General features: G+C 47.5%; 1 protein-coding gene across 1 annotated transcript in view; it reads right to left on the reverse strand.

Annotated features, from left to right (window-relative positions):
- DNAH9 (dynein axonemal heavy chain 9) overlaps positions 1-15,180 on the reverse strand; it is a 398,671-nt gene that overhangs the window by 148,686 nt on the left and 234,805 nt on the right. Inside the window, exon 52 of the mRNA XM_077834481.1 lies at positions 5,805-5,993. Coding sequence (XP_077690607.1) covers positions 5,805-5,993 — 189 coding nt within the window. The remainder of the gene's footprint in view (positions 1-5,804; positions 5,994-15,180) is intronic.

Raw genomic sequence — 15,180 nt, forward strand, 5'->3', positions numbered from 1 at the left:
GAGTACACTTCTGAATAGGCAGGAAGGGTCTGATTAGGCCTTTCCAGTATCTGGTAGTCAGTGAATGTGTGAAGACCAAGTAGCCCTGAGAAGATGGATGGTATGCACTGCTTTTTGCAAAGTGCACTTGCAAGGAACTGATGGACAGACCTAATGTCTTCAGACAGAAGATATGATCCAAGATGAGAGGAGTATCTGCATTTTCTGGGAGAATGCTCCTTTGACAAGCCCAAGAAGAAAGCACCTCTATTTAGCTAAGTAACATCTTCTAGTAGAGTCCTTCCTACTATTAGAAAGGATTCCTCACAGGCTGTGGAGCATGAACATTCTAAGGATGCTGCCCATCGAAATACCAAGCCCTGAGGTGTAGTTCATATGGCTCAAGGGGCTTGATCTTGTCATTCCACTGGGTCAGGAGCTCAAGAAACATTGGAAGGATGATAGGTAGTCGGGATGACATGCGTAGGAGGTTGGGAAATCAAAAATGTCTGGGCCAATAGAGGGACATCAGGATGACATGTACCTGTGCGGCTGGATGTTGCATAGAACTCATGGCAGGAGCAGTAGAGGAGGGAAGGCATAGTTTGAATTAGTTCAACCAAGGAAGAAGTAGAGGGTCACTCTGGGAGTGGTAATATGGTCCTGTCCAATGAGGGAAGGAGAAAAGGGACGCCCACACATGCCTGATGAGGATTTGTGCACCATAGGAGGGAAGACACTGCCTTGGCTGGAACTGTTACCATGGCGATCATGGGATGGCCGTTTGGAAAGTAAACTGTTGCCTTCAAACATAGCTGCAGTCAAAGGTGGAGCCGTACAAACAGGGTGATTTAAGTGCATGAGGCCATATGATCTAAGTGAGACTGACATGTCTTGACTGGTACTCAAGGGTTTTCTGTGATCTGAGTTATTATTGCTCATGGTCTCGAACCTGTCCTTGGGCAAGTATGCTCTTGTGGAGATAGAACTGAAGGTGGCCCCAATTAAGTCCAGAGATTATGTGGGGGTAAGAATAGATTTTTTGGTGTTTGTGCTGACTCCTAGTGAGGAGAGCAGGTGCGGCATTACAGAAGTTGACACACAGGCTTCCTGGCAGGACTTGGCGACAAGAAGCCAGTCATTGAGGTAGGGGAAGACCATGAGACTGTAACATCTGACATGAGCTACTACTACCAAGAATACCTTGGTAAAGTCTCCAGGGGGTGGTTGCTATGCTGAAAGGGATAACTCTGTACTGAAAATGGCCGGAGCCCACCATGTATCAGAGGAAGAGTCTGTGAGCGGGATGAATGCCTACATGAAAGTCCTTCAGATCCAGGGCTGTAAACCACATGCCCTTTTCTGAAGATGAGATTATAGATGGCAAAATGACCATGCAACACTTGAGTTTGTGAATGAAATGGTTGAGATGGTGGAGACAGAGGTTTCTATCCACGCTTCTTTTTGAGTACCAGGAAGAAAGTCAAGTAAAACCCACTCCCTTGGTATTGAAGACACACATGTTCTAGCGCTCCTCGCTCTAACAGGGAGTCCACCTCTTGTTTGAGAATACTCTCGTGAGAGCTATCCCCGAAGCGGGGTGTGGAGTGGGATTTTGGGGGAGGTGGGCATGCAAACTCTATCATATAACCAGAGTGGATGAAGTTCAGTGTCTACCTGTCTGTTGTTATTGCACTCCAGGTGTTGAAAAATAGCGCTAGATGACCCCCAAATGGTGTGTGGAGGTTGGGAGTGTTGAGCTTGGTGGTTCTCAGCTCTCAAGTGGGAGCTGAGATTGAGACAGAGCCTGTTGCCGAGGGTGTGGGGAAGCAGCTCTTGTGAACCCTCTGCATCTTGTGTGGTGGTTCATAGGGCCTCTGGTGGAAAATCTTCCTCTTTGGGGGAGGCATATATATCTCCAGGGAGCAGCCCTAGATTCCGTCAATGTTTGGAGGGACTTGTCTGTCTTTTGGTTGAAGAGCTGTGGTTCGTTAAAGGGGAGATCCTCAATGGTATACCATAGGACCACCCTAGGTAACTCTGACGCATGGAGCCATGACTCCCTGCACATAACAATGGTAGTAGCCATAGGTCTAGAGGAGGTATCAGTGGCACTGACTGTGGACTGGCGAGTAGGATTGGCTATCAGTTTGCCTTCATCTATCAGAGCTTGGAAAAGAGCTCTGTCTGGTTGAGGAAGGCGGTCAGAAAATTCTACAAACCTGGCACAGTTCAGGAAGTCGTATTTAGCCATTACATAAGAACAACCATGCTGGGTCAGACCAAAGATACATCTAGCCCAGTATCCTGTCTTCTGACAGTGGCCAATGCCAGGTGCTTTAGAGGGAACGAACAGAACAGGTAATCATCAAGTGATTCATCCCCTGTCGCCCATTCCCAGCTTCTGGTAAACAGAGGGTAGGAACACCATTAGTGCCTGGTAACTGGCTATCCTGAACTGTAGGCTAGATGATGAAACAACATTTCCCCCCAGTAGATCAAATGGTTCGCCCTCTTTATCCATAGAAGTAGACCAGGGGTGTTGCTGCTTAGCCCTTTCAGAAGCAGCCTGGACCACAAGGGAGCAGGATGAGAGAACAAAAATTCTGCTTCTTTGGCCAGCACATAATAACAATTCTTCCAATTCTGTGGAAGCACAGGTGGCAGGGGTGTGCCAAAAAGTCCTACCTGGCTCCACTTTGTCTTCATTAATGGGGAGTGTTATTCTGTTGGATCTGGAGGAGTGGAGAATGTTTTGGAGTTCATGATGGGAATCCTGGACCACTTCAAGAGGAATCTGTAGTTTTCCAGTGAAGAAGATCTCTGCAAAGAAGATCCTGGAATTGTTTGAAGTCATTGGAGTGGAGGGGGAGGGGGTGGAGAAGGAGACATTTTGGGGGAGGGGGAGGGCGCGAGGTGTCATTGCTTCATCTGGAGATGAAAACGGTTGTTTTACCTGTTCCAGCAGAACAGCCAGATCTGGTGCACAATGCTCCTCTTCCTCTGTAGGATCCAAGGGCAGATCTGAGTGTCCCCATAGAGAGGTGGCAAGGGGTGACTCCCTGGCAGATTGGCCCAACTCTGCAGGATGGCACTGGTTCCAAGGCCCCAAATAGGCCAGTAGGAGGGGTCAATAGGGAGTCGTGGAGGCCCCCATGGCATAAGGTACCTGCAGCTCCTAGTTAGATGAGGCAAAGGACGGTCCCAAATTGACGCAAGTCTTTTGGGTAGCGGAGGATATGGGGGGTGGGGGGGAAAGGTTCATTGGGTGGCTCAGAATCTCCCGTTAAAGAGAAAACCAATTCCAGTTCCACTAGCAATATTGTCAGTGCTGCTGGCGCAGAGTTGTATTCTGTGTATCGGATGGGTGACAAACTCCTTCCAGTGGTCAACTCCCTTAATTATGTCATTTCCTCTTTGGAGACAGAAGGACTTAATGGAGGAGGGGATTCCAGATCTGGGAGAGCAAAAATGTCCTCTGGCACAGCAATGGATTCAGATCTCTATGATTCAAGAGGGAGTCTACTTGTCTGAGCTGCTGGAGCCGGAGGAGATTGTGTCACTGCTGCGAAAGATGATCACACGGATAGACAAAGCTGATGATGATCAATCTTCATCAGTGCTGTTTTGGAAATGCTGAGGATGATGGTATCAATGGATCATAATCCCGTATAGATGTATCCTAATGCTTGTGGGCTTTCATTTTGTGCCTTTGGGACGTAAGAACATAAGAACGGCCATACTGGGTCAGACCAAAGGTCCATCTAGCCCAGTATCCTGTTTTCCAACAGTCGCCAATCTCAGGTGCCACAGAGGGAGTGAACAGAACAGGTAATTATCAAGTGATCCACCTCGTCACCCATTCCCAGCTTCTGGCAAACAGAGGCTAGGGACACTATCCCTGCCCATCCTGGCTAATAGCCATTGATGGACCAATCCTCCATGAATTTATCTATAGCTTGGGACATACTGACTCCTCATGGGCCAAGCTAATGGGTTTGCTCAGAGCTGAATCCACCTTTTGGAAGTGGAATTAGAGGAAGACTTAGTCTCATACTTATGAGAGTGCTTCCTGGATTTCCGACAAGATCCTGCCAGGGGTTCTGTGGGAATAGACACTGCCACACCAAAGTCAGACTTCGCACCAGAAGCAGACTCCTTGCTGAATCAGACTGATGTACAGAGGATATTCCCTAGCCTGGATCTGTTTGAGGCCTCATGGCCTTCTCCACAAGGTGCTTCCAGAGACCAAGTTCCCACCCTTCCAGGGTATGGCTGGGGAATGACTGGCAGATACTGCACCTCGCCCTGATGTGGGCTTGCCCAACGGAGTCCAGGCAGTACTGGTGGCTATCGCTGACTGAGAAGGATCACTGGCAGGAAACGCAGAGTTTAAAACCCAGAGTCCTGGGCATAGTCCAGTACCCGAATGGTATGTGGGGAGGTGAGTTGTTTTCCCAAAGAGACTAAATCTAAACACTAAGAGATCTATAAAACACTAAACTGTAATAAATGTACATGCTGTTAAAACATTTACAAAGCTAAATGTAAATCTTATCTTGTAGGATGAAGATGAAGTTAGTTCCGCCCTGGACCACATGGTGGTGAGAATAAACTGGAGAGATGGTCGGTCCCCCCAGCCCTCTATCCCCTCGGTCAGAGGCACAAAGAGAGCCAGCAAGCATGAGCAGACCAACAGACACTACTTTCAAATTTTCCATCCCCAGGCACATGATGTGGATGTGAAAACTCACAGTGAAAGATGAACCATCTCTCAAAGAAGAAGGGATGCATCATGATTTTTTGCTATCATCACTTGGCACCTGTTGCTTTCTCAAACTTTCAGGTATGGGGATCACTCAGCTCAGTTTGTGCTATATTAAAAAGCCTCTAAGCATTTCACCTCTGCGTGTAATGTTCACTAAGTTACTGCTGCACAAAGGCTCAACTCTGCAAGTTGCTAAACACTCTGGTTCCGATCCAATACAGCACAAGTGGCTCCACTGAAAACACTTTGTGACAAAGCCACCAATTATGTCTGACTTGCTCCTGCCTGCATCAGGTTACTGACGGGGTGACGCGGGCAAAACACGTTGGGAAGCCAGTCCACCTGAACCATGAAGTGAAGGCAGGACTTCTGACACATCAGGGCAGCCCCAAATCCAGACAAACCGAAGGGCCCTTACACATTTCCCCGTGAGACACACATAGAAACACGCAGCCAAGTATTCATGAAGCCAGCATCAACTTCATCAAATGAAAGCAGGTTCCCATTCTCCATGCACAAGAATATGGAGCTCTCATGCCCACCTGCCAGCCTAGAATAGGGCTAGACCTCTGGATCTGCCCCACACTCATGTGGCCCAGTCTCTTGCTACCTTCCTCCCTCCAGTCTGTTTTCCCTTTGGGAGCCTCTCTCTTATTCATGGCCAAAATTCTACACGGCTAACACGGATGCCACCTCCAGAGCAGCCTCAGCTCCCAGTGGCTCAGTGCATGCTGCAGATGCGCTGCACCTCTGAAAACCAGTCACTTTTATAACTCAGTTACTAGGAGGGAATGGGAGTAACAGCCCCATTGAAAAGGAACACAGATTACTGCCCCCGCCCAGAGCAAGGTGAGACCAGGGACCAGACGGTGAGCTCCAGAATCACCATCTGGTTACTGGTGTGCATGTAGGGCAGCACAACTGTGTATTGCCTCTTACTCAGACCTGTGGCAAATACTCAATGGAAGCCATTGTTCATCAACGATTTCTTGGGCATCAAATATTATGCTCCTGTAAGAGACAGGGACAATGGTTATCCGAAGTAGTCAGTGCTTACTTTTAGTTGGCGCAAGTATGGCCTCCAGACTCCATCCATCAGGTCTTGTCTGTATTTCTTCGTAAAGTAACCCAGGTAGGAGACGAAGGCTGTGATTAGTAAGACATCTCCACACAATGTGCTCTCCTGCCCTTTGAAGTCTTTCACAGCCTCTGCCCATCTCACGTTTTCAGAGGCGAGTCCCCCAACCTAAAATTCCAACATAAAGTTAACCTTTAGATGGACTCCTCAAGCATTTTTTTGCTGCACAAGCAGTTTAACACATCTTTCAGAGTAACAGCCATGTTAGTCTGTATTCGCAAAAATAGATAAGCTATTACCAACTGGAGAGTGGGTTTGCAGGAGGGACCGGGGGGGGACACCTGGATTTGTGCTGGAAATGGCCCACCTTGATTATCATACACATTGTAAGGAGAGTGATCACTTTAGATAAGCTATTACCAGCAGGAGAGTAGGGTGGGGGAAGAGAAAACCTTTTGTAGTGATAAACACCCATTTTTTCATGGTTTGTGTGTATAAAAACATCTTATGTATTTTCCACAGTATGCATCCGATGAAGTGAGCTATAGCTCACAAAAGCTTATGCTCAAATAAATTGGTTAGTCTCTAAGGTGCCACAAGTACTCCTTTTCTTTTAACACATCTTGTCACTCTTTGACTTCAAATAACATTTGATGTGTTTTTAAAACCAAAGATGGAAAGATTTGTTAGGCAGTTTGCCCATTCCTCCCCATCCACTAAAAGACCACCCCCTAGGATACATCCCTAGGACATTTGCCACTCTAGCTGTACATGACCCAAGAAAAGGGTCCACCACTTTGTTGGCAAGAATATTCCTCACTCTATAAGGAACTTTTACCGAATACACTGCCAAAAATGTTCATTTTCACAGTTTCATCCGTTCACTCCTAGTTACACCCCCTTGGACCACACTCAGAAATTCCTCTCCCTCCTTGATATTTAGATCCTTCAGTTATTTCAGACAGTTATTATTACCCCAATTCATGCCTCATTTGGCCAAGATATACTCAGGGTTATTTTAATTGCCTCTAATTTCTAATCTTCATAATCCACTTGGTCTTTGTCTTGCTCTTTGATAAGACCTCAGTCCTGAAAACACTTAACTTTAAACCCATCACTAGTCCACTGAAGCAAATCTCTGCATGTGTCGCTGGTTTTAGATGGCTGAGGAATGTACATGCACTTGAGCTATGATCTCACCAGTCTCGGAGAAAAGGACTAGCATGAGCAGGATGTCTCCATCCATCAGCAGTGTTTCCAACTCCTGTGGCTTTATTACAAGACTTGTGAAATTTGGTGCTTTTCTTAAAGCTCCAGCTCTTTGCATGATTAAAAGAAAATCTCAGCTTCCATTTTTTTTAAGTAAGGTTTTTACCCTCCCTGTCATGGAGAAAAGCTGGAAAACCTGAACTGAATGTGCACAGGGCTGTCCCTAGATATTCTGGGGCCCTACCCAGCCCCCCCACAGGGCAGGTTGTGGGGGGACCCAGGCCTCTGCAGGGGCTGGCTTGGGGGGCAAGGAGGAACCACCTCCCAGCACTCAACGGCAGTGCGGCTGCGGCCTGGACGCTGCATTTCCTGCCACCGGTGAGTGCAGGCCTGGCCCTGCTGCCAAGAGAAGGAGGCGGGTGGTGGTGGTCGGGGACTCTCTCCTCCGGGGGACTGAGTCATCTATCTGCTGCTCTGACCGGGAAAACCGAGAAGTCTGCTTTTTGCCGGGGGCTAAGATTCGCGATGTGACGGAGAGACTGCCGAGACTCATCAAGCCCTCGGATCGCTACCCCTTCCTGCTTCTCCACGTGGGCACCAATGATACTGCCAAGAATGACCTTGAGCGGATCACTGCGGACTACGTGGCTCTGGGAAGAAGGATAAAGGAGTTTGAGGCGCAAGTGGTGTTCTCGTCCATCCTCCCCGTGGAAGGAAAAGGCCTGGGTAGGGACCGGCGAATCGTGGAAGTCAACGAATGGCTACGCAGGTGGTGTCGGAGAGAAGGCTTTGGATTCTTTGACCATGGGATGGTGTTCCATGAAGGAGGAGTGCTGGGCAGAGACGGGCTCCACCTTACGAAGAGAGGGAAGGGCATCTTTGCGAGCAGGCTGGCTAACCTAGTGAGGAGGGCTTTAAACTAGGTTCACCGGGGGAAGGAGACCAAAGCCCTGAGGTAAGTGGGAAAGCGGGATACCGGGAGGAAGCAAAGGCAGGAATGTCTGTGAGGGGAGGGCTCCTGCCTCATACTGAGAATGAGGGGCGATCAGCAGGTTATCTCAAGTGCTTATATACGAATGCACAAAGCCTTGGAAACAAGCAGGGAGAACTGGAGGTCCTGGTGATGTCAAGGAATTATGACGTGATTGGAATAACAGAGACTTGGTGGGATAACTCACATGACTGGAGTACTGTCATGGATGGTTATAAACTGTTCAGGAAGGACAGACAGGGCAGAAAAGGTGGGGGAGTAGCACTGTATGTAAGGGAGCAGTATGACTGCTCAGAGCTCCAGTACGAAACTGCAGAAAAACCTGAGTGTCTCTGGATTAAGTTTAGAAGTGGGAGCAACAAGAGTGATGTAGTGGTGGGAGTCTGCTATAGACCACTGGACCAGGCGGATGAGGTGGATGAGGCTTTCTTCCGGCAGCTCGCAGAAGCTACTAGATCGCATGCCCTGGTTCTCATGGGTGACTTTAATTTTCCTGATATCTGCTGGGAGAGCAATACAGCGGTGCATAGACAATCCAGGAAGTTTTTGGAAAGCGTAGGGGACAATTTCCTGGTGCAAGTGCTAGAGGAGCCAACTGGGGGGGAACTTTTCTTGACCTGCTGCTCACAAACCGGGAAGAATTAGTGGGGGAAGCAAAAGTGGATGGGAATCTGGGAGGCAGTGACCATGAGTTGGTTGAGTTCAGGATCCTGACACAGGGAAGAAAGGTAAGCAGCAGGATACGGACCCTGGACTTCAGGAAAGCAGACTTCGACTCACTCAGGGAACAGATGGGTAGGATCCCCTGGGGGACTAACATGAAGGGGAAAGGAGTCCAGGAGAGCTGGCTGTATTTCAAGAAATCCCTGTTGAGGTTACAGGGACAAACCATCCCGATGTGTCGAAAGAATAGTAAATATGGCAGGCGACCAGCTTGGCTTAACAGTGAAATCCTAGCGGATCTTAAACATAAAAAAGAAGCTTACAAGAAGTGGAAGGTTGGACATATGACCAGGGAAGAGTATAAAAATATTGCTCGGGCATGTAGGAATGAAATCAGGAGGGCCAAATCGCACCTGGAGCTGCAGCTAGCGAGAGATGTCAAGAGTAACAAGAAGGGTTTCTTCACGTATGTTGGCAACAAGAAGAAAGCCAAGGAAAGTGTGGGTCCCTTAATGAATGAGGGAGGCAACCTAGTGACAGAGCATGTGGAAAAAGCTAATGTACTCAATGCTTTTTTTGCCTCTGTCTTCACGAACAAGGTCAGCTCCCAGACTGCTGCGCTGGGCATCACAACATGGGGAATAGATAGCCAGCCCTCTGTGGAGAAAGAGGTGGTTAGGGACTATTTAGAAAAGTTGGACGTGCACAAGTCCATGGGGCCGGACGAGTTGCATCCGAGAGTGCTAAAGGAATTGGCGGATGTGATTGCAGTGCCATTGGCCATTATCTTTGAAAACTCGTGGCGAACGGGAGAAGTCCCGGATGACTGGAAAAAGGCTAATGTAGTGCCAATCTTTAAAAAAGGGAAGAAGGAGGATCCTGGGAACTACAGGCCAGTCAGTCTCACCTCAGTCCCTGGAAAAATCATGGAGCAGGTCCTCAAAGTATCAATCCTGAAGCACTTACATTAGAGGAAAGTGATCAGGAACAGTCAGCATGGATTCACCAAGGGAAGGTCATGCCTGACTAATCTAATCGCCTTCTATGATGAGATTACTGGTTCTGTGGATGAAGGGAAAGCAGTGGATGTATTGTTTCTTGACTTTAGCAAAGCCTTTGACACGGTCTCTCACAGTATTCTTGTCAGCAAGTTAAAGAAGTATGGGCTGGATGAATGAACTGTAAGGTGGGTAGAAAGTTGGCTAGATTGTCGGGCTCAACGGGTAGTGATCAATGGCTCCATGTCTAGTTGGCAGCTGGTGTCAAGTGGAGTGCCCCAGGGGTCGGTCCTGGGGCCGGTTTTGTTCAATATCTTCATAAATGATCTGGAGGATGGTGTGGATTACACTCTCAGCAAAGTTTCAGAGTAACAGCCGTGTTAGTCTGTATTCGCAAAAAGAAAAGGAGGACTTGTGGCACCTTAGAGACTAACCAATTTATTTGAGCATGAGCTTTCGTGAGCTACAGCTCACTTCATCAGATGCATACCGTGGAAACTGCAGCAGACTTTATATATACACAGAGAATATGAAACAATACCTCCTCCCACCCCACTGTCCTGCTGGTAATAGCTTATCTAAAGTGAGCATCAGGTTAGGCCATTTCCAGCACAAATCCAGGTTTTCTCACCCTCCACCCCCCCACACAAATTCACTCTCCTGCTGGTGATAGCCCATCCAAAGTGACAACTCTTTACACAATGTGCATGATAATGAAGTTAGGCCATTTCCTGCACAAATCCAGGTTCTCTCACTCCCTCACCCCCCTCCAAAAACCCACCCCCATACACACACAGACTCACTCTCCTGCTGGTAATAGCTCATCCAAACTGACCACTCTCCAAGTTTAAAACCAAGTTAAACCAGAACATCTGGGGGGGGAGGGGGTAGGAAAAAAAAAAGAGGAAATAGGCTACCTTGCATAATGACTTAGCCACTCCCAGTCTCTATTTAAGCCTAAATTAATAGTATCCAATTTGCAAATGAATTCCAATTCAGCAGTTTCTCGCTGGAGTCTGGATTTGAAGTTTCTTTGTTTTAAGATAGCGACCTTCATGTCTGTGATTGCGTGACCAGAGAGATTGAAGTGTTCTCCGACTGGTTTATGAATGTTATAATTCTTGACATCTGATTTGTGTCCATTTATTCTTTTACGTAGAGACTGTCCAGTTTGACCAATGTACATGGCAGAGGGGCATTGCTGGCACATGATGGCATAAATCACATTGGTGGATGTGCAGGTGAACGAGCCTCTGATAGTGTGGCTGATGTTATTAGGCCCTGTGATGGTGTCCCCTGAATAGATATGTGGGCACAATTGGCAACGGGCTTTGTTGCAAGGATAAGTTCCTGGGTTAGTGGTTCTGTTGTGTGGTATGTGGTTGTTGGTGAGTATTTGCTTCAGGTTGCGAGGCTGTCTGTAGGCAAGGACTGGCCTGTCTCCCAAGATTTGTGAGAGTGTTGGGTCATCCTTTAGGATAGGTTGTAGATCCTTAATAATGCGTTGGAGGGGTTTTAGTTGGGGGCTGAAGGTGACGGCTAGTGGAGTTCTGTTATTTTCTTTGTTAGGCCTGTCCTGTAGTAGGTAACTTCTGGGAACTCTTCCGGCTCTATCAATCTGTTTCTTTACTTCCGCAGGTGGGTATTGTAGTTGTAAGAAAGCTTGACAGAGATCTTGTAGGTGTTTGTCTCTGTCTGAGGGGTTGGAGCAAATGCTGTTGTATCGCAGAGCTTGGCTGTAGACGATGGATCGTGTGGTGTGGTCAGGGTGAAAGCTAGAGGCATGCAGGTAGGAATAGTGGTCAGTAGGTTTCCGGTATAGGGTGGTGTTTATGTGACCATTGTTTATTAGCACTGTAGTGTCCAGGAAGTGGATCTCTTGTGTGGACTGGACCAGGCTGAGGTTGGTGGTGGGATGGAAATTGTTGAAATCATGGTGGAATTCTTCAAGGGCTTCTTTTCCATGGGTCCAGATGATGAAGATGTCATCAATATAGCGCAAGTAGAGTAGGGGCTTTAGGGGACGAGAGCTGAGGAAGCGTTGTTCTAAATCAGCCATAAAAATGTTGGCATACTGTGGGGCCATGCGGGTACCCATAGCAGTGCCGCTGATCTGAAGGTATACATTGTCCCCAAATGTGAAATAGTTATGGGTAAGGACAAAGTCACAAAGTTCAGCCACCAGGTTAGCCGTGACATTATCGGGGATAGTGTTCCTGACGGCTTGTAGTCCATCTTTGTGTGGAATGTTGGTGTAGAGGGCTTCTACATCCATAGTGGCCAGGTTGGTGTTATCAGGAAGATCACCGATGGATTGAAGTTTCCTCAGGAAGTCAGTGGTGTCTCGAAGGTAGCTGGGAGTGCTGGTAGCATAGGGCCTGAGGAGGGAGTCTACATAGCCAGACAATCCTGCTGTCAGGGTGCCAATGCCTGAGATGATGGGGCGCCCAGGATTTCCAGGTTTATGGATCTTGGGTAGTAGATAGAATATCCCAGGTCGGGGTTCCAGCGGTGTGTCTGTGCGGATTTGATCTTGTGCTTTTTCAGGAAGTTTCTTGAGCAAATGCTGTAGTTGCTTTTGGTAACTCTCAGTGGGATCATAGGGTAATGGCTTGTAGAAACTCGTGTTGGAGAGCTGCCGAGCAGCCTCTTGTTCATATTCCGACCTATTCATGATGACAACAGCACCTCCTTTGTCAGCCTTTTTGATTATGATGTCAGAGTTGTTTCTGAGGCTGTGGATGACATTGCATTCCGCATGGCTGAGGTTATGGGGCAAGTGATGCTGCTTTTCCACAATTTCAGCCCGTGCACGTCGGCGGAAGCACTCTATGTAGAAGTCCAGTCTGCTGTTTCGACCTTCAGGAGGAGTCCACCTAGAATCCTTCTTTCTGTAGTGTTGGTAGGGAGACCTCTGTGGATTAGTATGTTGTTCAGAGGTATTTTGGAAATATTCCTTGAGTCGGAGACGTCGAAAATAGGATTCTAGGTCACCACAGAACTGTATCATGTTCGTGGGGGTGGAGGGGCAGAACGAGAGGCCCCGAGATAGAACAGCTGCTTCTGCTGGGCTGAGAGTATAGTTGGATAGGTTAACAATATTGCTAGGTGGGTTGAGGGAACCATTGCTGTGGCCCCTTGTAGCATGTAATAGTTTAGAAAGTTTAGTGTCCTTTTTCTTTTGTAGAGAAGCAAAGTGTGCGTTGTAAATGGCTTGTCTAGTTTTAGTAAAATCCAGCCACGAGGAAGTATGTGTGGAAGGTTGGTTTTTTATGAGAGTATCCATTTTTGAGAGCTCATTCTTAATCTTTCCCTGTTTGCTGTAGAGGATGTTGATCAGGTGATTCCGCAGTTTCTTTGAGAGCGTGTGGCACAAGCTGTCAGAATAGTCTGTGTGGTATGTAGATTGTAATGGATTTTTTACCTTCAGTCCTTAGGTCGCTATCTTAAAACAAAGAAACTTCAAATCCAGACTCCAGCGAGAAACTGCTGAATTGGAATTCATTTGCAAATTGGATACTATTAATTTAGGCTTAAATAGAGACTGGGAGTGGCTAAGTCATTATGCAAGGTAGCCTATTTCCTTTTTTTTTTTCCCTACCCCCTTCCCCCCCCCAGATGTTCTGGTTTAACTTGGTTTTAAACTTGGAGAGTGGTCAGTTTGGATGAGCTATTACCAGCAGGAGAGTGAGTCTGTGTGTGTATGGGGGTGGGTTTTTGGAGGGGGGTGAGGGAGTGAGAGAACCTGGATTTGTGCAGGAAATGGCCTAACTTCATTATCATGCACATTGTGTAAAGAGTTGTCACTTTGGATGGGCTATCACCAGCAGGAGAGTGAATTTGTGTGGGGGGTGGAGGGTGAGAAAACCTGGATTTGTGCTGGAAATGGCCTAACCTGATGCTCACTTTAGATAAGCTATTACCAGCAGGACAGTGGGGTGGGAGGAGGTATTGTTTCATATTCTCTGTGTATATATAAAGTCTGCTGCAGTTTTCACGGTATGCATCTGATGAAGTGAGCTGTGCTCACGAAAGCTCATGCTCAAATAAATTGGTTAGTCTCTAAGGTGCCACAAGTACTCCTTTTCTTTTTACTCTCAGCAAATTTGCGGATGATACTAAACTAGGAGGAGTGGTAGATACGCTGGAGGACAGAGATAGGATACAGAGGGACCTAGACAAATTGGAGGATTGGGCCAAAAGAAATCTGATGAGGTTCAATAAGGATAAGTGCAGGGTCCTGCACTTAGGACGGAAGAACCCAATGCACAGCTACAGACTAGGGACCGAATGGCTAGGCAGCAGTTCTGCGGAAAAGGACCTAGGGGTGACAGTGGATGAGAAGCTGGATATGAGTCAGCAGTGTGCCCTTGTTGCCAAGAAGGCCAATGGCATTTTGGGATGTATAAGTAGGGGCATAGCGAGCAGATCGAGGGACGTGATCGTCCCCCTCTATTCAACATTGGTGAGGCCTCATCTGGAGTACTGTGTCCAGTTTTGGGCCCCACACTACAAGAAGGATGTGGAGAAATTGGAGAGAGTCCAGTGAAGGGCAACAAAAATGATTAGGGGTCTGGAACACATGACTTATGAGGAGAGGCTGAGGGAACTGGGATTGTTTAGTCTGCAAAAGAGAAGAATGAGGAGGGATTTGATAGCTGCTTTCAACTACCTGAGAGGTGGTTCCAGAGAGGATGGTTCTAGACTATTCTCAGTGGTAGAAGAGGACAGGACAAGGAGTAATGGTCTCAAGTTGCAGTGGGGGAGGTTTAGGTTGGATATTAGGAAAAACTTTTTCACTAGGAGGGTGGTGAAACACTGGAATGCGTTACCTAGGGAGGTGGTAGAATCTCCTTCCTTAGAAGTTTTTAAGGTCAGGCTTGACAAAGCCCTGGCTGGGATGATTTAATTGGGGATGGGTCCTGCTTTGAGCAGGGGGTTGGACTAGATGACCTCCTGAGGTCCCTTCCAACCCTGATATTCTATGATTCTATGATTCAGAGCTCAGGGGAGTGGGGGTGGGGCAGAGCGGGGAGGGGAGAGGCGGGCTGGGGTGGGGCTGGAGCAGCATGCAGCTGCGCAGGGCACCGGGAAATTTGGTGCCCCAAATTTCATGGTGCCCTATGCAGCCGCGTACTTTGCGTATGGGTAAGGATGGCCCTGAATGCGCCCCCCAGATTCAGGAAGCAAAAGGTACAGAAAAAGAGCCCAAATATATTCCTCATAAAAAAATCCTATGATTTTAAGCCAATCTTGTGATTTCTGAAAGTCTAGACTTGGCAATACTGGAGGTTGCAGTCCCAAATCACACTCCCTTTCCCTGCTGCAATGGTGTTCTGAAAACCTATATCTAAATCCCAGGTCATCCTCAGCAGTGGCGTTTTGTGTTGCTTTCGCCCACTGAATGGCTTGCCTGTTTTTGGGATGATATTCCCCTACATATATTCCCTCTCACTTTTCTAGACTGAATCTGTTTTCTGTCCATTTTTCAAAA

Source organism: Eretmochelys imbricata, chromosome 14 (assembly GCF_965152235.1).
Source record: "Eretmochelys imbricata isolate rEreImb1 chromosome 14, rEreImb1.hap1, whole genome shotgun sequence".
Lineage (NCBI taxonomy): Eukaryota > Metazoa > Chordata > Testudines > Cheloniidae > Eretmochelys > Eretmochelys imbricata.